Genomic DNA, 24,811 nt, shown 5'->3' with positions numbered 1-24,811 from the left:
ATTTGGGTGTGAGGAAGTGTCAAGGACTATGAGATAATGGCATCTAAGTTTCACAATCTGAACATTTTCATCATAAGATTATTTCTAAGGAGCAACTTCATTTAGATCAAGACTAAAAGGTTATAACCTTTCCTTTGAACTAATTTAAGACTTAAATAGTTCGTTCACTGAAAAAGCTTCCATCTCCTTCACACTGGAGTAGCTTGTCTGCAGAAGCTACTGTCTGGTGAAGGGCCTTTTGGCATGGAGCTATGCTGGTCCTTGGAGAATATGTGGTCTTATGTAGTCAGATCTAATATGCTATGGCCAGGGCATGTACAATACTGGCTTAACCTTCAAGAAGTCAGGCATCAGAATACTCTGAACTGGTTAAAGCTGAGTAAAAGTCAACTGAAATAATTTTAAGAAAGCTATTCCACCAGTATCTAAAAATATAACCAACCAAAAGTTATATCTGAATGAGCTTTATTTTCCTTATCATAATTACCAGACAAACATTTTCACTGGCCTTTTCCACTTTACTTTCAACAGAATGGGGGTGGGAGGTAGGCTTTCATAATATTTTAAAAATCGATGTTTCCCAGAATCTTCAGACACATCATCCATTGGCATGTTAACAATTCTTAATATACCACACTTACGATTATAGAACCAAATTCTAAAGTTAAACAGTGACATCTACCTTTCAGTTAAGATAATGCAAAAAAAAAAAATCGCAGTACAAGCTAAAATTATAAAGGATCAAAACAAATGGGTTTATTAAGAAGTAAATTTGTATGAGCATGAAACTAAAAAGTATTTATTTGGGCATGATGCTAAAGGGTATTTATATCAGATCTTATTATCATGAGAAATTGTCAGGGTCACCTTGATATGAAGTATTAATATCAATCCTGCTGACCATGAGACTTGTAGTTCTTGGCTACCCACTCAAGTTAAGAGTGTCCAATAAAAGGAACTGTAAAGCAGCTGAGTTACATGATGCAGCTGCTTTCCAGCAAAGCCAAGGCAAAAGGCCAGTTGCTAGTATAATGGAGCCAAGTTCAAGGCTCTCCAGCACTGTCCCTATATGGCCATTTGCAAGTGCCTAGACCTGTTGTCTAACAGAATTTCCTGTCTCTAATCTCCATACCTGAGTTTTTTTTTCCCCTGTAACCCTAGAGAAAGTAGGGTGCATTACTTCTAATTACTTTTTGACCCACTGTGGTTTACTTACTATGATTAGGATGATGGGGAGGGGGCGGAGGGGGCAGGGGGAGAGAATGCACAAAGGTGGTATCAGTGGCATCAAAATTCAAGTAGAAATTTATCCCTAAGGGCTATTATTGGCTAAGAAAACCGCTTTGTTTTACTGTATTTTTATTTAGTTTGGTAAATATTTCCCAATTAAATTTTAATCTGGTTAGTATTGTGGGTGGGTAGTTGATACCTCTGACTAAAGCTATGAACTGTGGCCAATTTTGCATGTAGCTGAATGGAACCTACGATGACTTGGGTTCCTTGGGTCCAATATGACTGTAAATCTTTCATTAAAGTAGGGATTATAAGTTTCAAGACAGGAAACTCATGAACTTGGATAGGAAAAAAACAAAAACATCTTTCAGACTAATTGGTTTTCTTTCTAATCCTATGTTTTATGTATTTGACAATAAGATTCTAAGAAGCAGTCCCTAGGTTTCAGACTGCTAAAGGAGCCTACTGTACAAAAGATTAATCTTTGCCCTAAAGCTACAGACTTTTAGAGTTCCTGAAACACTTGCATTACAACCTTCTGGTCTTCAAAAAAATCTTATATTTATTTGTTTGCTTAACGGAACTGTGCTTCATCTTTATTTCTGTGCTCACAGTAGTACCTAGAATAGGTACCTGAATAAAAATGAATTTAATATTCATCTTATAGTCAACTGACTCCACCCCCTACCCCTTTAAACAACCTTTACTTTCTGTCTTAGATTCTAAGGAAGACTGGTTAAGTGACTCACACCCAGGGTTACACAGCTAGGAAGAGTCTGAGGTCAGATTTGATCCAGGACCTTCCTTCTCTAGGCCTGGCTCTCTATCCAATGAGGTAGACAGTTTCCCAAATCTCCTCATTCCATAAGAAGCTTTTACCAGACTTTCTGAATTATTTCCTATTTGTCCTATATGCATTTATTTGCTTATTATCTCTTCCATTAATATATCAAACTCCTTGAGTCTAGGAACTGTCTTTTCTCTTTCTTTGTATTCCCAACACTTAGCATGTGCTTGGCACAGACATAAATGCTGAGAAATCTCAACAATGGAATTATTATCCCCATTTTACAGAAGAAAAAACTAGGCATAGAGTAGTCAAATGATTTATCTTCATTTAGTCCTAGTAAGTGACAGAATCAAGCCTGGCTTAGCTTCAAAGTTAGAGTATTTTTTGCTCTACCAAAGTGATCCTCATATCATCAAACTAGGAATGTCAGTCAATGGGTTCTAGAGTCTGTTCTACCTGGCTAATTTTGGAGGGATTATAGAACAAATCCATAGAAAGACTAGATAATTCAGAGACATGAATGTCATCTTTGATATGCTATGTCTGGCAGGCACTCATATGTGACAAATTCCTAAAAACGAAACATTTTTTTCTTATGAGCAAAAATCAATATGCAAACATCAAGTTCTTAATTGACACAATCATCATAATTTAATATTAATTACTAATGCTAATCACTAGTAATCCTAATAGTTATATATCTAATCTTACCAGATCTAAATAAAAATTCACTTTATTTTTTAACCCTTATCTTCTGCCTTCATATCAATTCTAAGACAGAAGAGCAGTAAGAACTAAGAAATTGCAATTGGAGGGAAGTGACTTGCCCAAAGTCACACATCTAGGAAGTGTCTGAAGCCAAATTTGAACCCAGGTCTTCCTGAGGTCAGTCAGGCCTGGTGCCCTATCCACTGTGCTACCTACCTGCCTCAATCATTTACTTTATAGAGAGATATGAACTATGACTCTAACCCCTTTTTACTCCTATACTTTCAGATTGTACCACATTTAATTAACAAGAACACTGGATGAAGCTCTTTAGGGAAATGTTAGCATCAACTAAGATATTCCTAGGCAATAAGTGATAGTTCTTAACACAGTGCTAAACATATGAAGGCACTGATGTACTTAATGCCAATAATGAATATTTACATAAAATTTTAGGATCTACATATTACCTTCCCCATACCAACCCTGTGAGTTAGGTAATACAAGTATTACCATCACTCAAAGGAGAAAATAAAGCTGAGAGATGTTTTATGATTTGCTTTTATGGTCACAGTGAGTAAGGTTCAGAAAGATATGAATCCAGCTCTCAATCCCAAATTCAGGGCTCTTTCACTATACCGTGCTGTTTCCCATTCCTCTAACAGCTCAAGAGTACAACATCCTACAAGTGTAATTTGAATTATTCATCACAAAATGTTTCTGCTTAAACTTTGAGATTGATGTAATAAAAAAGCACACTGACCAAGAAGTCAGAGGCCCTAGATTCTAACGGTCATAAACTTGCTCCATGGCCATGGAAAGATGCCATTTCCCTTATGGGCCTCAGTTTCTTAATCTATAAAATGAACATGTTGCACAAGATCAGAGGTTCTAAACCTGAAGTTTATGAACTTTAATAAATATTTTGTTAACTATATTTTAATATTATTGATTTCCTTTGTAATACCTATTTCCAGATATTTAAAAATATTATTCTGAGTCAAGGTCCATAGGCTTCACCAGACAGACTAACGGATTACAAAAAAGGTTAGAAGCCCTGAACTTGATAATCTCTAAAGTCCCTACCAACTTTAAAATTATGAGAATATGAAACTAACCTACCCACTCAGCCTGAATCTCTTTTTAATTAATCTCTGCTGATGTAATTTCATGATGCTTAGTGTCATTTGGAAATGTTAAAATGTCCCTTGATTTCCCCCTGTAGACTATTAATAAAAAGAGGTCCAAAGGTGCTACGTGCCTATTTCTTTCACCACTCATGTGACAGCTAAAGCAGAACTTTTAAATTATCCATTCTTGTCCAGATGAACACAAAGGACTCCAGAGAACTGAACTGATTTGCAGATGAGATGGGATTAGAATCTGAGGATCCTGATTCTTGGTGTCTGGGGTCCTTTCTACCAAATCAGGCAGCTTCTCCCTTTGTTCCCTGTTTTACAGCTGGTTCTATATCATCCACAAAAGCAATTTCCTGCTTCATCTCTCCCCTTAGATTTATCATGTTCTTTGGTATCTAATCTTGTCAGTATTTTTTAAAAGTCTAAACCAGAATTTAATAATCTTGAATACCAATTACTAAGTAACATTTATAAATTTTATCATTGTCTAATATTTTTAATAGTAACTACTAACAAAATAAATGTAAACTAAAATGAGTGGCACTTTGTATTACATTGTACATGTTAAGATTCTTATTAAGCAAGAGATGTGTCATCATGTCTTTGGATTCCACCCAATGCAAGAAAAATTGTCAGGAAAGTGGTTTTTTCTTAGGGGAAGGGCATTCTCAGGTCAGCTTCTACCTCCCTCCTCTTGTCACCAGTTGACATGCCAAAAAAAAAAAAGGGGGGGGGGGGAGCTCCTTAAAGTAGCATATCATTATAGCTGGAAAATACTGTATTTCACCATAATGCTATGGCCTGCTGAAGCCCATCACAAGCTATACTTTACTTCATAGGTGCTAAACTCATGGTTTTGTTCCAACAATTCCCAATTTCAAAAACTTCTGGTTGTCCTAGCATTCCAACATTCTATTTGTGTATAAGGGATCTCTATACGGTTCTTCCCAGGTCTTACTCATCTATTTGTTTAGGAACATAAAAGAGGGTAATAAAGACCCTAGAATTGGACACTTCTCTCTTTCTTTAAAGCATCCCTTGCATATATCAGAAAAGTAGAAAATCCCAATAAGAGAAAATTTCAGTCATTTGTGAGGTTAGAGTTTTAGGTCACACAATAATATAAGGCTGAATTTCTTTTCTTTTCCTCCTAATCTCTGTGAATGTTTTTAAAATGCTGAAAAGGCTTTAACATCTGAAGTATGCTTTTTGTACATTTGAAAAATACTTTTAAATATATTAATAAATTTTCTTAGCTCCTAAACCTGGGAGCAGCATGATATAAGAGGAGGAACATTGGAAATGGGAGTCAGATTATTCACATATTATTGACTAGCCCAAGTCACTTTCAAGTCAACTGAGAAAACTTGGGTTGAATTTAATCTATAAAATATATTTCATGAAAAGCAAAATAATTCCTGCACTGCTTGTTTTATAGGGTTGTTGGTGAGGAATGCCCTATGTAAACTGTAAAGTGTTATATAAATAAGTGCAATAGTCAACCAAAGGAAATTTGTTGATTCTGGATCTAATTAAAGTATGACTACTAATTTCCCATGTTCACATATTAATGGATACCTGCAATAAACTGAATAAAATTAGGTTATTTAAGTTTGCTTTAAGGAGGAACCCTATTTCTTGTTCCTCAATGTGAAGCTTTTAGTGTTCCTACCAGGAATGTGATGGAGCTAGGTGTAATTAGAGAAAAAGGACTATTCACAGTTTGCAGTGTGAACATTTATATATGGGAAATAATTACACATTTAAACACTGGAAAAAGGCAAATACTATGATATGGGCTTGATTTATTGTCTGGACTGAAAAAGTGATGACAAAAACTTTAATAATGCAGATCAAACTTAAAAGTTTGTTTTACATCCTTCTTTTAATATCTAAGCTGTCAAACATTTAATAGCATATTGTGAAGACTGTGTGAAAACAGCAGGGGCATTTGCTATGATTTGCTACCAGCTTGTCTCTGGCCCTCCTGATCTCAAAACCCATTTTTTCATCTCCCCCACCCTGTCCTAGGGTCCCTTCAATTATTTGATAGAGCTGGTCTCTATCAGCACATCCTGGGTCCCTCTACCTTGACTACAGTTTTCATTTTGACCATCACAGAAGTCAGCCTCACGAGGGCTTCCCTTTTTATCAATAAAAATCAAAAGATCACTTGTCATCACATGGGTCAATGAGATCTCAATTTTTACTCTAGAGTCATTAAAACAGGTGACAATTATTCCTGATGATGGATTTGTCAGTTCAAAAGTATTCTGCATATGTAGTTTTTCTAATACAACAGATTTGTCTATTTTAAAGAAAATTTGGATGTAGGATTCTTTATTGATGGGTTCAGTAATAAAGGACTATGTCTATTAAGCAGTGCTTTAAGAATTAGGTCTTTCTGCTCTATCTAATGTGTCAGCTCTATACTAGGATAACTAACTGGTCCCACTGCCTGCAGCTGGCTTTTTCTCATACATAATTTATTTGGAAATTGTTAAAACACCAAAGGTAATTAATTTCTTAAAAAATTAATACATTATAACTCCTACCATTTATATACAAGCAACTTAATTTTTCTAATTTCTAAATTGTTGTAATGATTATAAAGACAAATCTTATCATTATATAACTTTTAAAATGTACTGCTAATTATTTTTTACTTTCCCATTTGCTGCTTCTGCTACAAATTACTACTAAAATTCCATAAAATCAATTTTATTTTTCTTTTCTATGTTCTCCTACTTTATACTTGGGGATTAAAATGGAATAGTTTTTTTTTCATATTTGGCTTAATTATCTCCAGCACAGAATGGTCTTCAGTAAGAAATGAGCATATCCATGTCACTTCAATTTTTTAAAATTTCTAACATTCTAAAATAACTTCTATACATACAGGTATGCAAACACTCCGTTACAGTGGTAGCATCAATTAGGTATCCATTGCACAGGCGGCATGTGATATGGGCATTTATGTCCCAAAGCTTAATCTTTCTGGTCAACATCTTTGGTGTCTGTAAGAGGAAAAAAGAAAAAAAAATTAAGATCTAAAAAAAATGGTATACAATATTAAAAGATCACCCTGTGTATATGTGATTCAGTTTAAAACATGACTTAAATTATTCTTTACTTTGTCTCTATCTCAATTCAACACTATTGCCTTGGTATGCTGGAGTCCTTGATCACAAAGACCTAAAGAGATTTTAGTTGAGCACAGAAAAAATAAGCAAACTTCTTTTGGCAATACTAAAAGAGGTATCTTTGGGGCTATAATGCAAAAGAACACTAAAAGTTGTTCCTTGTATCAACTGCAACTGTCTTATATGGAAAAACAGCTGTGAGAATATTAACTTTCTCCTCCCAACCCATCAATTTAAGAAAAGATTCATGTTTTTCCATAAATTTTGGAAATTATTCATGTTATCACAATATCTTGAAGAATAGTGTTTAGGTTACTAATCTAAATGTTGCTTAATTTAAATTTATAGCTATTGAGTAATTTAAATGGTATGTCAGAAATTTGTTTGCATGCTTTCTTTCCTATACAAAAATGACTATAAATAAGCCATCAGTAAAATATGCTAGAAGAATGATTTCTACTGCAGAGAAGATGACTTTTACACTTAGTCATTTACTTAACCATTCACATATACTTTTCTGATCCTCTTGTGACCAATGGCACTTAGTAATGATCAAGGTGCTATATGGCAGGAAAATGCATCTTTCCCCTCTTAGAAGGAAAGTGGTCTTCTTACAAATCAAACCCATTATCACTATGTCCAGAAATATTTAGTTTAGAGGGGGTAAAAAAATAAACACTAGTTCAGGAGGAAAAACAGGCATTCCCTATTTGCTGCTTCGTCTCCTTTCCTATAAAGTATGACATTTCATAAACCCTTAAAAAACTTTCCTCCTTAAATTTCCCTTCATCTACCTTTAACAAACAAGTCCAGATATGAAAGTCATCTATGAACCTCTAGATCATTCAACCACAAGGCAAAGAAAGGTGATTGAACTACAGGCTAAAGTAATTAATAATGGTTGAAGAGTCCTAAAAGATAGCCTCAAGAAGAATCTTCACAGTGTGGCATAATAATTATAGAACCTTAAAACTGAATGAAACTTCAAAAGTAACCCAATCTTAACCACTACTAGCAGAAATTCCGTGTCTGACAGCTTAAAGAAGTGACCCCCCTTCTCAGTCTCCACTTGAAGCTTTTCAGTCAGAGGAAATTCACTCTATGCCAGGAGGCCATTCTAACCTTGAGCAGCTATGTGGGATTGAATTATACTTTGGGTTTTTCAAACGATTTTTTAAAAACGAACATATACATATTTTTATAAACATACACATATATGCAATGTATAAACATAAATTATACATTATAAATAAATTATAATTCTACATATAGCATAGTTGCATACAATATAAATAGGCAAAACAGCTATCATTCCCATTTTAGAGATAAGAAAACTGAAGTTGAGTTTGGCAACATAAAGTGATCCACCCAATCATCTAGCTGATGGATCTTAAAGACAACTGCTTGGCCTCTAAGCCCAGGGCCTGTCCTTTGCACTTTGCTGTCTCATGTCACACAGTTGTCTTTCAATCAGAAGATGAGCCAGTCCCTCCTCTGGCTTGGATTGGGAGGAATTAGAGAAACCAACAGATTCTTATGGGGAAAGTTTTGAAGGCTACAGTGTCAGAGGAAAATATTCAGTTACTTTAAGAAGCTCCGAAGATGAAAAGTTTGAGAATGCATGGGAAATACAGTAGAACGATCTACCCTAGTAAGGCTGGGGAAGGGAAGGAAAAGAGCCAGGAGAAATAACAAGGTTGAGGCCTAAGTTCTAAAGGGCTGACCATTTCAAAGACCAGAGAAGGAAAGATAAGGGTCTGCACCTAAGGTAGCCTTCCCCATTATGAAAAAACAATACTAAAAAAAAAAAGATGTGAAATGTAGGTATTTGGCCAAAAATTCAAATACGATTGAGAAATTCTAAAAAGAATATCTAATCCTATAAATGATTAAAGAATGCAATGGTATAGCAGAGTGTCAAACTCACTGCCCCTTGCCCAAATCAGATTAAAATGGAACTGAGAAATAACAAAGTTAACATCAGTTTTTATATTTTTTCAAATTTTGTTATTTTCTAAATCAATAAATGGCCATTTGCATTTGACATTACTGGTGTACAGTATAAGTAACACTGGAGGCTGGTGCTAGTTTCAACTGTCACTAACTGTCTAGGAAAACTTGAACAAGTCTACTAAGATAAGATGTCCAACATAATTAATCAAAGTTCAAAACATACTAACAAATGTGTATAATAGAGGTACAAAATTCTACGTTAGGAGGGAAAAATAATTTCTGACTAAATATTCAAAATTCCTTTTAAGACTGTTAATTTTGGTCTTTGCTTGAAATTAAAAACAGGTATACCTTGGAGATAATACAAAGTCAGTTCAACCATTGCAATAAAGCCAATATTACAATAAAATAATTACATGAATTTATTTTCCCAGTGCATATAAAAGGTATGTTTATACTATACTGTAGTCAGTGTGTAATAGAATTATGACTTAAAAAATGTACATTCTGTATTAAAAATATTTTTTTTACTAAAAAAATCCTAACCATCATCTGAGCCTTTAACAAGTTGTAATCTTTTGTCTGGTGGAAGGTCTTTCTTGCCTCAATGTTGATGGCTACTGGATGATCAAGGTGGTGGCTGCTGAAGGCTTGGGTGGCTATGCCACAGTAGAATTTCTTTCAAAACTGGATTCAATCCTCTGAAACTCTGATGCAATGCTGCTTTCAACTAAATTTATGTAATATTCTTCAATATTGTTGTGTCTCAGGGAATAGGGAGGTCCAAAAAAAGGAAGAGAGACAGGGAAATGGGAGATGGTAGAGCTGTCAAACCACACACAATATTGATCAATTAAGTTCTGGGCACAGTTTGTGGTGCATCCCCCCCCCCCAAACAATTACAATAGGAAAAATCAAAGATCACTGATCACAAATCACTATAATATATATAATCACAATGCAAAGGTTTGGAATATTGTGAGAATTATCTAAATGTAACACAGAGGTATGATGTGAGCATATGCTATTAGAAAAATGACACCAATAGATTTGCTCAATGAAAAATTGCCACAGACCTTTAATTTGTAACATGCAGTATATTTGAGGTACAAGAAAGTAAAAGGCAATGACACAAAGCACCCTTTACCCAAAATGTTGAGATTTTATCATTGAGTTAATTCAAGACTAAACCAACTGGATCTATATAATGTATTTGTTTTTTTCTTTATGGCAAATGAATTTTTCCTCTGGCTGGCCATGTTAAAATGAGCTCTATATCAACCACTTAACACTTTTGATTGAGTAGAACAAATAAAGAAGGGCACAAATAAGAAGCAAAGTCACATAGTAAAAAAAAAGGAAAAATGTAGCCTAGAACATGAATGGCTTTTAAGAGGAGAGGGCAGCACTGGATATGAAGTGTAAGCTCAATTCCTAGCTCTGTTACTTACTACCTATTTGATTTTAGGCTTGAAATATCCAGACTAGATAACATCTATTTTTACAATGTTCTGGGCCTTACTGGATACTTTCCTGATGAGGTAGGACATCCTCTCATCCTACAAGATCTTAGCCTTGGTACTCATACCACATCAATACCCTCTAAAATACCCAAAAAAAGGGCAAGAATAGAGTTCTGCCCAAAATATCCATTTAAGGAGGATGTCCAGGCCAACCATCTCTTCACCTCCCACCCAGATATACAATTTCTCCATCATGCTTCCAGACTAGACTGGGTACCTTCCCTTCTTTTCCCTAACCACCCTCTTTCCCCACTTTTCAGCTGCTTTTTAAAGTGAATTGTCTTCCCAATAGATCATACACTCTTTGAGAACAGAAACTATTTTTTCTTTATTTGTATTCCTAGCATTCAGCAGTGTCTGGCACATAGAAAGCACTTAATATTATGATTATTGATTGAAAAGTATCATTCTAAGAACTTGTCATGTGAGATACCAAGGGTTGTAATCAGTATTTGAACTTGTCTCCTGATTATGTCCACATTTTGTGGTGATTAGATTATTGTTAAAATCCCTTTCAACTCTAAAATCTTCGATTCCAGGTTCTCAGCGGTAGGGAATAGAAAACATGAAGGAACCTAGAATTTTAAAAGCTACTGGTAGGTGCCTAATTATTAAGTAATTTAACTACTTGTCTATTCTCTAACTAAAAGATTTGCTACTTTTCTATAAATTTAAAAATCACAAATCAAAAGGCTTAAATTATCATCTAGGTTGTAGATTTGAAACCCAAGAAATTGTTTTTGCAATTATCTTTCTAATTAGCATTAGAGCCTGAACCCATATTTAGGTTTTGGCTCTGTTCTTTAATACCTGTGTGATCTTCAGCAATATACACTGCACATCTCCTCTCCACAAAACAAACAAAAGAAAAAAACAAGGTGGAGAGTAGAGACAAAAGAGGAGAAGGTTAAAGAGCAAGGCAGATGGAAAGGGGGGGAGGGAGGTCCAATTCCTTTTCTATAAAATACCAGATAACTTTTTATATTCCAGGTGTGATTACAGTGATCTAAGTAAAAAATAATTCAATACAACAAATATTTATTAAGTGTTTTATGTTTGAGATCTTAGCATTATCTCAGGGAAAAGCACCATCTTTCAATGTTGATCAAAAATATCATCACTGGATACTGAGAACAGACTAAATGTATAACCAGGTCACAGAATGTGACATCGGGAAGAACCTCCTTGTTTTAGAGAATAAGAAAATGTGGCCTAGAGAAATTAAATGAATTGTTCAAGGTCACCCAGGGAGTAAGTGGCAATGTCAGGATGGAAACTCATCTTTTCTGGCTCCAAATAACAATGCTTTTTCCACAAAATCACATGACAGGAGAAAGCCCAACCCTCAGAGAACAAGGCAAGCAAAGTCATATTCCAAGAGATGGATCCATGGACAATATTCATCCCAAGCTTTAAAAGATCATCATACTGTAAATCTTCCAGACCCTGATGAGCACTACTCATTTTAAAATCATTTCTGATTCAAACTTCCTACAAGTCCCACATTTTTAGAACCGTGTGACTCAGTCAGTTTTTCACATTCTCCATTTTGTACCATGCTGACTAGAAGCTAACTTCCTTATTAATCTATCATATTATTAAGAAAAATATAACTTTTATCACCATCATCATCATCATCATCAATAAGCATTTCAGTGCTTATTAGGTGCTAGATGCTATGATAAGAGCTGGGAATACACGAGCAAAAACCATGAATCCTGCTCTCAAGTAGTTCAGATTCTAGGCAGGGAGACAGCATGCAAACAACAATGCACAGATAAGACCCATCAAGGGTAAATCAGGGGCAATTTCAAAGAGAAGAAAGGAGTCTTACAGAAGGTGGGATTGGAACTGAGGTTTAAAGGAAGACAGGAGGTAATGGGGGAAAAGGAGGGGGAGGGGGGCAGCATCCTAGGTGTGGGGGATAGTTGGTGAAAAGGTACATATGACCCAGAGGGGTAGAGTGTTTTGGGCAAGGGGGTCAGTGACATTGGACTATAGAGTCCTTGGAGGGGAGTAGAATGTAAGAAGCCTGGAAAAGAAAGATGGGGTCAAGGTGTAATGGGCTTTAAAAGCCAAACAGGATTTTTTGTTTGATTGTAAGAGTAATAGGAAGCCACAAGAATTTATTTAGTGGGGAGGTCCGGTCAGATCTGTGCTTTAATAATATTACTTAAGAAGATGAGTGGAGGATGGAATGGAGTAGGAAAGAGTCTTGAGTCAGGGAGGCCAATGATCAGTTGATCATTGAAGAATCTGCACCAGAATTTTCCTCATAAGAACCCTACCTAAAAACTAGGTAGTACAATATTATTATCCCTAAGGTTTCACTGATATGGGGAATTCCCTGGTGAGTAAATATCTTCTACCAACAATGCAGGTTGGAAGCTTTTCTACTACTAAGCAGAAATATCACATTCCTTTGTAGCTAGAAAAAGTCCCCAGTAGGCCCAAACCAAATTAAAATGTAACTGGAAAATGTCTAACAAAATTACAAAACAACATAGATAGATAATGTTCAGTTTATATGTTTCTATTCAAGTCTGACTCGACTAGCCAGAATACTGAATGTAACTTATGCAGGGATACACAACCAACATGGGTCAAAAGTGACAACTGAGTCCATGTCTGAAGGCCAAATTTCTATCCACTCTACCTTATAAACCAAGGATCAAAAACTTAAGTGACTTTTTACCCATGCTCACGCTAGTCAAGGGAGAATGAGGTTTTCTCAGAGAACTACTCACTGTGCTATGCCAAAGTTTTTAAGCAAAAAGCTCCACTGTGGCAAAGCAAAAGCTATTCCCATATTGCTATTACTACCTGACTTTTCTTCTCTAGGCTCTTCTTACATAATGGCCCAAACCAAGCATTAAGAGGATTTAAAAAAACCAAGCATTAAGAGGATATAAAAATCATGGCAAAGCCCAGCAGCCTTGGAATCAAGAGAGCTGGTGAATTTGGAAGCTTCAACTCTATCTCTTTGCAGATCTTTCCCAAATGTTCATCTCCAGTTCCAATCTCTCTCCTGAACTCTAGCCTCCTGGCCTAGCTCCAACAACTTGTCTTCCCTATCTAAATTAGACTTCTTCCACTTGGCTCCAAGGAGAACAATAAAGCCCAATGGACAGGAATTCCAGGGAGAAAGATAATAGCTCAATATAAATTCTGAATGTCTCCACAAGTAAAGATATTTGAAAGTAGAACAAGCTACTAGTATGCATTCAAATAAATGAGAACTGTATGATCCTGGACAAGTCACGTGACCCCCATTGCCTAGCCCTTATCACTCAGTATTGGCTCCAAGACAGAAAGTATGGGTTCAATAATAACAGCAGCAGCAACAACAAAGTGAGGACAAGTTCCTTGCAGCCAGAGGTTTTCAAGCAGAAGGACAAGCACTTGCTAAGAATGCCATAAAGAAATACAATCTGGGTAAGGGATGGGTCCGAGAAATTCTGAGAAGTCCAAAAGAACACAATTTCAATTTCAATTTTGGACTTCAAGCCATTTATTTAGACAAGACAAAATTATATTACTGGGAGGCAGGTAGGTGGCTCAGTGGATTGAGAGCAAGGCCTAGAGATGGGGAGGTCTTAAGTTCAAATCTGAGTTCAGATTTGTTTGACCCTGGGCAAGGAACTAAACCACCACTGCCTAACCCATACAGTTCTTCTATCTTGGAACCAATATACAGTATTGAATTCTAAGATAGTATGTAAGGACTTAAAAAAAAATACATTACTGCAGAAGTTTCAAATTTTATAGTTATTAAGTAACTACTTGTCAGAGGGGATATAAACCAATAGCAAAAGGGATTTACAGAAAAATTACCTCAAATTACTGCCAAACACTAGAATAGCTCATAAAGGAAAATTGAAATCTTTTACTAAAGTCTTTATAAAATAAATCTACAGCTTTCTAGATTTGTTTACATATATTTTTGTTGAAGTAGGATGTCTAAATGTCCTGATCCTGCAGAGTTCAAAGGCTATTCCATAGATTCCTCATCCAGAAATACTAAAAAAAAAAAAAATTTCAATTCTTACAACACAGTAATAATCTCTGACCACAAGAGGGCAGTTTGCATTAAGCTGTTTCTTGCCTTCCAGAAAACTCTTCAAGGATATTCATTTCATTTGATTTTGGTTTTCTGCTGTTTTTCTCACTTGACTTTTTTACCTTAAATTTGTATATGATCTCAAGGTAATTTGATTATAAAACAGCCTTTAGATAATAAACCTAAAAATAGAGAAAGATCCAAAAAGGAGATAAAGAGTACTTATTGTTCAATTGTGTTCAACTCTTCATGATTCTAGAGTCAATACACAATACACAGTATTGACTCCAAGACAGAAGGTAAGGGTTAAAAAAAAAGAAAAAAAAAGAATGACCCACAAATGGATTCTTAAGTACCAATACATTCCCTTTCATTATGCTAAGTATTTATTCACCTCCCTCTTCTACTCCAAATGGCCACACCCTAGAATCTAATCTTCAAAATGGAATCAAACTTAGCTATCTTTTTAATAACTTTAGGTTATTCAATATTTCCTTTACTCAAAACTTTATACTGTTTGAACTTTTAATTGGTTTTAATGAGAAACAATTTTGTGATACATGTATTTGCCTGGCAATATGATGGTCTTAAGAGGATTTTAAATTTTAAATGGGGAGAGAGAAGCAACATGCATACTGTAAGTGTAATAGGTACAACATAAGAATATCAACTGAAAAGCACTAATTCACAGGAAATAATATAAAGAGGAAAATAATTCTCATGATTTTCATTCTCTACATATCCACAAATACATAGAACAAGGGTAAGAAACAAAGGAAAGGATGCAATCAGGTAAATTTTATCTCAACTTGAAAGCTTCTGGTTCATTCTGGAATAACTATGCCCATAACATTTTTCAAAGAGAAGAGATTAAAAGCAGTATTGCACTGCATATCCCTATAAAAAGAATTTAGTAAGCAGATGAGAAGTTATGGGGAAAAGTTATGGGGAAAGCATCTGAATAACAAAGTGAGAAATAGAACAGCATAGACCATTCTGCCAGGAAGAGAGGAACAAATGCATTTGGCAAAAATATTACAAGAATGGTATGGAAAAAAGTAACACTGGGGAATTTCAACTACCTGGGTATCCTCTGAAACTCTTGATCTGCTCAAATCAGATATATAAAACACCTGATATATTGTTCATTTGTTTTCTGCTAATTTTCAAAATGTAATGAATATGACATAGGCACCTACATTTCTGGTTATCAATAATGCACTTTCTCAACTAATGGGGGTTGGACTAGATCAGGAATTCTTAATATGTGGGTTAAAAAGTTGTACTCCTGTATCCACTGATTTCAATTACTTGCAGCTAACCACAGGGAAAAAAACTAAAAATTTCAGAAAATAAAACACCAAAAGGTTCATAAGTTTCAAACTGCCCACCGAATAAGCACAGGCTGTAGCATGGTGAAGTCTGCCAGCCTAGGACATGACTCATCTCCTTTTGTTGTCATACCCATGCTCTTATGCAAAACTTTTCTCCAATATACCTCTAGTGTTCTCACTGATCACATTCACTGTAAAGTTAGCATAGTGCCTCTGTTTAAGAAAGCTCTTATTTACTGTAGAATCCCCAAAGGACAAGAGTAGTAGTGTTGGTAGTGTAATTGTGGCCCTGTCTCCGCTGATTAAGGAAGTCTTGGAACATATCCCCTGACTAGGGATACCGGGACCCTATTGTATGTATACATACATGCATGCATGAGTATATATGTGAATATATAAAATACACAAGATTACAAAGGAAATCAATAATATGCAAATAGTTACTGATATTATGTGTATTTTATTTTATGCCCCTAAAAACATGATTATAAGGAGTTCATAGAATTTCCGAGCCTGCCCAAAGGGTCACTGAAACAAATAAGGTAAAGAAACTCTTGGGTTGGAAGATCTCCACAGTCCCTTTCAACAAAACCATTCTGACTCTATGGCCACACAGATCCAACATGTACTCTAAGAAAATAACAATAGTTAACATTTACAAAGACCACTGTCAGGAAGAAACAATGTATTTGGCAAAAAAAATTAGAATAGTATGGGAAAAAGACATAAGTAATATGCTAAGTGCTTTACAATTACTGTCTCATTTGATCCTCACAACAGCCCTTTGAGATAGGTGCTATTATTATCCCCATTTTACAGATGAGGAAAATGGGGGGGGGGGGAGATTCATCAATGATCACACAGCTAATAAGTGTCTAAGGCTGCATTTGAACTCAGGTCTTCTTAACTCCAGACCTGATCCACTACACCACCTAGTTGCCAATATTTATATGAGGAAACAGTGTTTCTTTCCACAAGGCAAAAAACTGAAGAAGGATCTTGCTACCAAGAAATTAAAAGAATCTTGGAGAAGTAGCCATGCTTTATTAGAGTTTGTTTAAAATAAGAAAAGTTAGCCATAATTTGACTTATATACTACATTTTAGGAGTGCATATTTCTTTCTTTTTTTTAACCCTTATCTTCTGTCTGAATCAATACTGTGTATTGGTTCTAAGGCAGAAGAACCGTAAAGGCTAGGCAATGCGGGTTAAGTGACTTGCTCAAGGTCACACAACTAGGAAGTGTCTGAGGCCAGATTAGAACCTAGGACTTCTCATGTCTAGGCCTGGCTCTCAATCCACTGAGCCACAAAGGAGAGAACATTTAAAAAAAAAAAAATCACCTGTGAACTGAGAAGCTCCTGTGGCCTAAAGTTCTACAATCCAAGTTAGCCTGAGAAGGATGGGATGCAAGATCCAAAGGGACAAAATTATGGAAACAAAAAAAGAAATAAGACTCCCAAATGCTTACACATTCAAATGAATCTAATTTCATCAATCTAGAAGTCTTCTCAAAAGATGCAGATTGAACCCAACCTATAAAAGTCCATTTTATGACTCTTGAAGGCTGATGACACACACTGGAAGCTTTTCTCAATTTCTCTTGGCATCACCAGTTGAGTACTAAGACTGTCATCCTCTGTCCTCTTTACTCAGCTCATATTCAATAATGACATATTTTGTTCCTATCTTTAAATTTTCTCATTGGTTTTATGTTACAGTCTGCTAATACCAAGCATGTGCCTTTTCTTTACTATCTGCATGATAATCAATTTTATTCTTCAAAGAATGATATTTCATTCTTTGCTGTATAGCAACAGCAGCAAAATGTTGGTATTAAGATTGGCCTCTGCTTTCATGGCAAGCTTGGGGTCATTAAAGGAGCTCTGCAATTTCCTGAAGGCAATTTAGTTTATTCTCCTTTTGCTTAACTCTGGGCCCAACTCATTGTGCATCTGTAAGGTCTATCATAGTCTACATACACTGATAGGAAAAGTTAAGCTGTTATTCTAAATACATTTTGTAAACTGGCAAAACATTCCTTCATCTTCTTGTCTGGTCAAACTCCTTTGGATAATCTTTTCCCAGAGATTCTACAATGTCCCAGGGCTTGATACAATCAACATAGTGTCACATCATCCACAAGGAATCCCTCTTCAACTTGGATTTTGCACTTAATATCCTCTATTCAAACACCTTTGTCAAGCATACATCTCACAAATACTTGGCCTAAGGTTTATAATAAAAGGATCATTGAATAAGGTTATATGTGTTATTTTTCTTAAGGAATCTTGGGATATATGGATAGGAGACAACTTCTTAGAAAGAAAACTTAGAAGGCTGCATCTTATAATCAAATGGTCTTTTCTCCCCATAATCACCAAATACCAGACAGAGTGGAGTGTAATAATGTTTGTATCATTCAAATTATAAAATGCTAAAAACGTGGTCTACTGTTACATATTATTGTTATAAGCTTTTCTGTCTCCTAATACTTTCACTGAGAATTTCCTTAACTCACATGTAGATGATTTTCAAAGATCATGACTAGATGGGAGAGTAGGTATATAGACCAGTGGTTATCAATGTTTCTCTCAGTTACCATTTTTGGTACTGATATTTTTTCCATACATATAGAATCTTTCTTTGCTTCAAGTATTGACTTCTCAATGCCCTCACAACTATGTTGTCTCCAGCATAGATATCCTTTATTTCCATTTAGTTCATTCTGACAGCTTTATTCCCTTTAATGCTATTTCTATCTCCCCTATTAGAACATCTGGAACTGTAAAGTTAGGGTCCAAATACAAAGAATTTCACTACCCTTTATGGAAAAAGGTCCAACATAAAATTTTTTATAAAAACTTTTCCATTTTTCTTTTTTGTTACCCTTCCATTTGCATCCTTAAATACCTTTGGGACAATTGTGCTTAGATGGGTTATCTTACTAAGCTTTCTTTTAAATGGTTTCACTCTCCACTACTTTGTAAAAAGATACTGTTGATAAATGTCCCTTATTCTTCCTAAGATTTTAGAAACAAGTTTATATTCAAATGCTGATAGCCTATATAGTTTTAGCCATAGGATCCTCTCTATTGTTTCTCTTCTTTCTTTCAAATTTTCTCCACTAAAACCTAGTGTATGTGTCAGATTATAGCTGACTTTTCTCTCCTTATTTTTAAAAAAACTCAAATACAACAAGGCCACTTTCTCTCTAAGGTTCTCACAGACTAGACTTTGGCACCAAATTCCTTCCCAGTTGCCTTTGGCAGCCATCTCTCTGTTTGGGATGTTTTTTGGGTTATTCTGGGTTCCTTGTTGTAGAAATTATACTGATTAAACTTCCATATAAAATTATAATTGGTGTCAATGTCACGGCCATTATTCATTATTTACATATGATTGTCGATTAGTTTTAAATAGTTCAGGAATGAGTTGTTTTGATTACATGCCACATCTTTAATCATTCTTCTTTTTAGTTTTTATTAATTCTGATCTTAGTATAACTATATGGACAACTGCTTTGGGGACAATTCCCACATTAAGAGGAATTTTTTTTCTTTTCTGTTAAAATGAATCTATTTCACTTTTGCAATATTACTTGCATTTTTTCCCAGTAAAAGTAGCATTCATTATAAAAACTGATGCTTCCCAAACTATTTTGGGGCATGAATTCCTTTTGGCAGTCTGCTGAAGACTATGGATTCCTTGTTACCTACCCTCATAATTGCAGGAAATGCTAAATTTTGGTTAGAAGTTAGTGAAAATAAAACGAATTTTTTTCCTCCATCAAGTTCATAGGCCCCTTGAAAACCTAACCTTTGACCCCATGAACGTCTGTAGATTCCAGGTTAAACATCTTGAATGTTTAAGGCTTTGTGAGGCTTCTATGTAATCTACAAGTCTTTAGCCTTTCTCATACCTTACACTTGAGTTATGCTTTCCCCTACATATTTTTCTCCATATCCATTTTTCCTATCTTCAAATATTAGACTGCATATTGATTTACAATGGGAGGTATTATAATTTATAGAATGTCTGTACTTTTTTATTTTCCAATAACCAGTGCTAGTACATAAGTTACAATTATCTGCAAGATAGTCTTTTTGAAAATATATAAATGAGAGGTAGCATGGTTTAACAAATAGAGAACTGAGCAGGTCTCAAATATTTGCTGACATATAATGGCTAAGTGACCCAGGGCAAGTTACCAGTTCTCTAAGCAAATTTCTAAAAATAATAATGACAGAGAAGGTGCAAACTCACAAAAGTAGAGGCAGTTTCCTTCCCTGAGAATTTCCTATAACAATAAAAACACCTAGTCTCTACCCAGTCTCTCTCATGAATACTACAATACATGGTGTACCAAAAAAAAAAAAAATCCATGAAGTAATAATACTCCTTGTGGATTTTAAGTGTATGAAAAAACCTACTGTGTCAATGCCTTTCTTTATCTCTACAAGGATCATCAGTTAACTATCATTTTATAATATAGCAATCCTTTTTTAAAATAATATAGATCTTTTTATAATAGTTTCCTTTTATTGTTTCATTAAGAGGGCAATGTCAAAGACTGTTGTGATTCAGCTCCTCCATCAATGTCTACTCTGTCACTGGATAAGGGTCTTACCAAAAGCTAGTGAATTCAGAGAACTATGTAAACATTTTAATCTTGGGGCTTTGACATAGGAAAAGTTAGAGAAAAATGGGAAAACTGATAATAGGCATGAAAATCTCACTTATGCCAAAATTACAGGCCCATCTCTGATAATAAGCATGAAAATATCTCACTTATGCTAGAATTACAGGCCAATCTACCAAGGGAAAAGAAAAAACTAAACTTATCCCCAGAGGAAGAAGGGTCATTATTCTAGAATTTAGGGATACAGTATAAGAGGAGAACTGGAAATCTAAGCATCTTTGATAAGACAGTCAAGACTATCCATGTAGCCGGAAGATGGCACTATAACCCTATTTGCAAAAGGACAAAAGAACTGCTGAAAGCTTACTGAATGTAGAGCACTATAATTGTATTTTATGCGGAAGTTCACATTTGAACACTAAGAAAATTATATTAGTCACTACCAAAGAGCTAGAAATTGCTGTTGATAATAATCAATTTGGCTCTTCCTCTTTTAAATGCACTTTCTAGACAAATAATCATTTAGTGTCGAATGCCACAAAGAATAGCAATATGGCCTAGTGCAAATATAATCTACTGCAACTTAATGCCTCTTAATAACAGCCTACAATTTCTTTGATCCACAGACTTTTAACATAGTTCTGAGTATGGACTCAAAAATTCTGTTGACTGAAAATGGAATCTGAGAACTAGAAGGAACCTTAAATTTCAAGCTGTCCTACCCAAACCTCCAACCCAAAACAGGAATCCCTTCTACAACTACAGACAGATGATCATCTAAGGTCCCAATTTTGAATTTTTAGAATGATAAGCTCGGAAGCCTGATTGCAGAGGGGTTAAGAGAGAGTGAAGTAGGACAAGCCAAAGTACCAAGTACAAATGGCTTTCCAAGGCATTTTGCTGAGAAAGGGAGGATATATGACAACAGCTAGAAGAGATAGTATCAGTATAGATATTAATGGTACCCATTGAGGATTCTGTCTTTTAAAAAATAATTGAGTATCTATATATGCAGCAGAGATGGTACTAATAGATCAGGATGAATGGTGATGATAGAAGGAAATCCATGTAAAAAGACAGGATAGACAGAGCCAAGTTTACCCAAAGAAGGGTTAGCCATTCAGAGAGTGGAGTAAAAGAGGTAATGGGAGGTGGGTGGGTGGGGTGTTCTATTTAAAGAAGTTGAGAGAAGAGAATGAGGGAGTTTGAGAGAATAGCCCCCCAATTTTTTTGGTAAAATATGAGGGAGTACTTAAGTATTGAATCCATGTCAAAATGAGACAATGAACAAAGGTTAGCTTAAAAATACCTTGGGTTCTTCTAGTCAAGTCAAGACATATCTATCAAAAGCTATTGAAGTGAAATCTTTGTCTGTGTATGTCAAGACTCACTAGTACCCTGGAATCAAAAGTATGGGAAGAACATGTTTGAAACAATTTTAAACTACATAATACTATTATCTTAAAATATATACTTTTGGAGCTTGAAATTTGTCCATAACATATATGGAAAGTCCCCCTCCCCCAAAAGACATGAAATGAATTAAATGAAATATGTGTCATATTACCTAAAGAAGCTATGAAAAGATTAATGCCAACTAACCAAAAAAGGAAGAGGAGAATTAATAGACATTATCAGAGCACAGGATAAACATTTTAAAACTAGAGAAAAACTTTTGGAATGAACGAGAAGATAACACTTTTTAATGAAACAATAAGAACATTTACAGGTACACACTATTGGATTCATGGAGTATGTGAAACTTAAGACTTGAGAGGGTGGAATCAAAAAGTGATACCCACATGAAATTCAACCACCAATATGTTGGCTAAGAAACAGCCAACAAATCACTGAAACGTAAATTTGTATATAATACCACAAGGTCTATAATGGTCACTCAGGACCAGGTCCTGACTATAAGAACTTATAAATGGCTAGTCCAAACTTCAGATTTTGCAAAGAAATGGCAGAAACTACACAATCTATCCCTGCAGATTATAGTTAAATCCTAAGGAATAGACACCTACCCAAAAATGACCTAACAGATGGAAAGAAACATCAAAAACTCCCCATCTTTCAGAAAGCAACAGAACAAAAGTACTTATTTTTAAAAAAATATTTTTTAGTTAAGAATTAATTAGGAAATAGGATATTATTGTTGATAGATGGATAGAGTTGAGTGGGTTAGATTTTTCTTTAAGCTAGAATGGAATCTCAAAGATGACTCATGGAAAGAGAATTTTCTCAAGGAGCTTCAGGAAAGACAGTTGGACAAATGGACTTATTTTTTGGGTGGTGCTGAATAAGGAAGGTTGTCCAAAGAGGCTGCTCTGAGTTGGGAGAATTTCTGGTGAATTCATCTCTAAAAAACCCATCTTAGCAGACAAGAGAAGGAGGAGCACAGTATCTGTGCTAGCTCCAATAGGTGACAGAAAAGAGTGAGTCTGAGTAAAGAAAGTTTTGTGAGAATTCTAAACAAGCTGCTTTTTTCATCTGAGCAGCAGGAAAAGAAATCTGACTGATTCCTCTCTGTTTATAAGGTTAGATTGGATAGAAAGATAACTATTTGGGGATTTAGTTAGAGTAGAATAAGAAGGATCACTCTTAGTGATCACAAAGAAATCCCTCACAGGACAGATTTTGGGGGTTGGTTTGATTAAAATAATTTTAGAGTTAGGGAATTACAATTCCTAAACTTCCTATTTCAATATCTCCAGTTTCCTTTTCCTATCACTGTTCCTATAGAAGTAAATATAATAAATAGGTTTTTATTGAAGATTTATCTCCAGTCAAGTCTTTTGAACTACTGGTCCACCAAACTCTCAACCATCAACTCCCAACAATTAAATCTATTTACAGCCTAGTAATTGTCAATATACAACTGATCTAACCCCCAAAATAACGTTACATGAAAAAAAAGTTCAAAATATGCTTGAGGATTCAACAAGGTAACTGTGCTGAAACTATACTATTATGACAGAAACGCTGTCCACAATTTCCTAGATATAACACTGATCCAAAAAAATTTTAAGAACAACTTTTTTTTATAAATGGCACCATCTGTACTCATATTTCCCAAGATAGAAGTAAAAATCTTTTGAAGAGAGACAACCAGAAGGAATAAAAACAAGATATGTACACATACACATGTCTGCTATTGTAATTGTATTAACAATGTCTTTGAATGAACTTACAAAAAAAAAAAAAAACTTGAACCCCAATACTCTTATTATAGCTTGAAAAACACTTAACTATTAAAAATAACAGAAAAGGCACTTTTCTGTCTCAAGGTCATTGCTCTGTTAATGCTAAAAAAAAGATGAAACTGATGATGATAACAATTCATATATTTAAAGTGCTTTCTTCACAAAAACTCCGAAAAATCAAGTGGTGTCAGTATAATTATCTCCATTTTACAAACTGGGGAACTGAGGTTAACAACTGTTCAGTGACTTAACTAAGATAACTTGAGTATGTGAGGCTCTAAACCCAAGTCATTTGGTTCATGGGTACAATACTTCTTCCACTTCTACCATCCTCCAAAAATAAAATGACACACAGTTCTTCCCTGCAGGGACCTAACACTCCAATAATGGAAAAAATAAGCATACAAATAAAAATAAGAGAAAATAGAATGTGATGTATGGCACTGCGTGATATAAGCAAAGCACTCAGAGAAATTTGAGAAAAGAGAAGTCATTTTCAGTTGGAAAAAAAAATCAAGAAATATTCACAGAAAGGGTTATTATTTTTACAGTTTTACAGAGTTAAATAGGACAGGCCCAGAAAATCTGATTTTAAGGGGCCAATTGTCAACTTGGGCAGTTGGAACCATTATCACAACAGGGGGTCACAGTGAAACAGTAGCTAGAGCTGACAGTTTCACTGAGCTGTAGCAACAGAGCTGAACTCTAGGTGGCTCCAAAACCCATCTCCCAGTCAACTTGACTCAGGCTCTGTGCTCTCAGAAAAGGTGGTGAATTACCTGCATAAAATCACCATGAGGTTTTTTCTGTTAGATATGACTTTTCTGAAAAATCTCTTTTTTCTCTATTATACCAGATTATATACAAAATTCACTTGCCTGTGACATTCTGATGTCTTTACTCTTATGGACACTCCTGGAACTCCCTCCACTTTCCTTGATAGAATTATTGACTGTGCTGAAAAATGGATTGTATTGGATATTTTAACAGAGGAAAACATAAATCATATTTGTAGGCAGTTTGTGAAAAATGCATGCCTTGTGATACAAAATTATTTTCAGAGTAACTGTCCAAATTGGT

At 35.1% G+C, this 24,811-nt stretch overlaps 1 protein-coding gene across 5 annotated transcripts in view; it reads right to left on the bottom strand.

Moving 5' to 3' along the window:
* The window catches only part of PCGF3 (polycomb group ring finger 3), a 144,524-nt gene that overhangs the window by 53,030 nt on the left and 66,683 nt on the right, over positions 1 to 24,811 (bottom strand). For 4 of the 5 annotated variants that reach the window (XM_007496965.3, XM_007496963.3, XM_056802250.1 and 1 more), the window contains 2 exons: positions 24,610 to 24,688; positions 6,770 to 6,887 (listed from right to left, as the gene is read on the bottom strand). In XM_007496965.3, the coding sequence (XP_007497027.1) occupies positions 6,770 to 6,887; positions 24,610 to 24,618 (127 nt within the window). In that variant the 5' untranslated portion in view covers positions 24,619 to 24,688. The remainder of the gene's footprint in view (positions 1 to 6,769; positions 6,888 to 24,609; positions 24,689 to 24,811) is intronic. The other variant, XM_001366232.4, reaches the window with a different exon arrangement.

This window comes from Monodelphis domestica, chromosome 6, assembly GCF_027887165.1.
Source record: "Monodelphis domestica isolate mMonDom1 chromosome 6, mMonDom1.pri, whole genome shotgun sequence".
Lineage (NCBI taxonomy): Eukaryota > Metazoa > Chordata > Mammalia > Didelphimorphia > Didelphidae > Monodelphis > Monodelphis domestica.
This window is presented reverse-complemented; position numbering and strand designations above follow the sequence as displayed.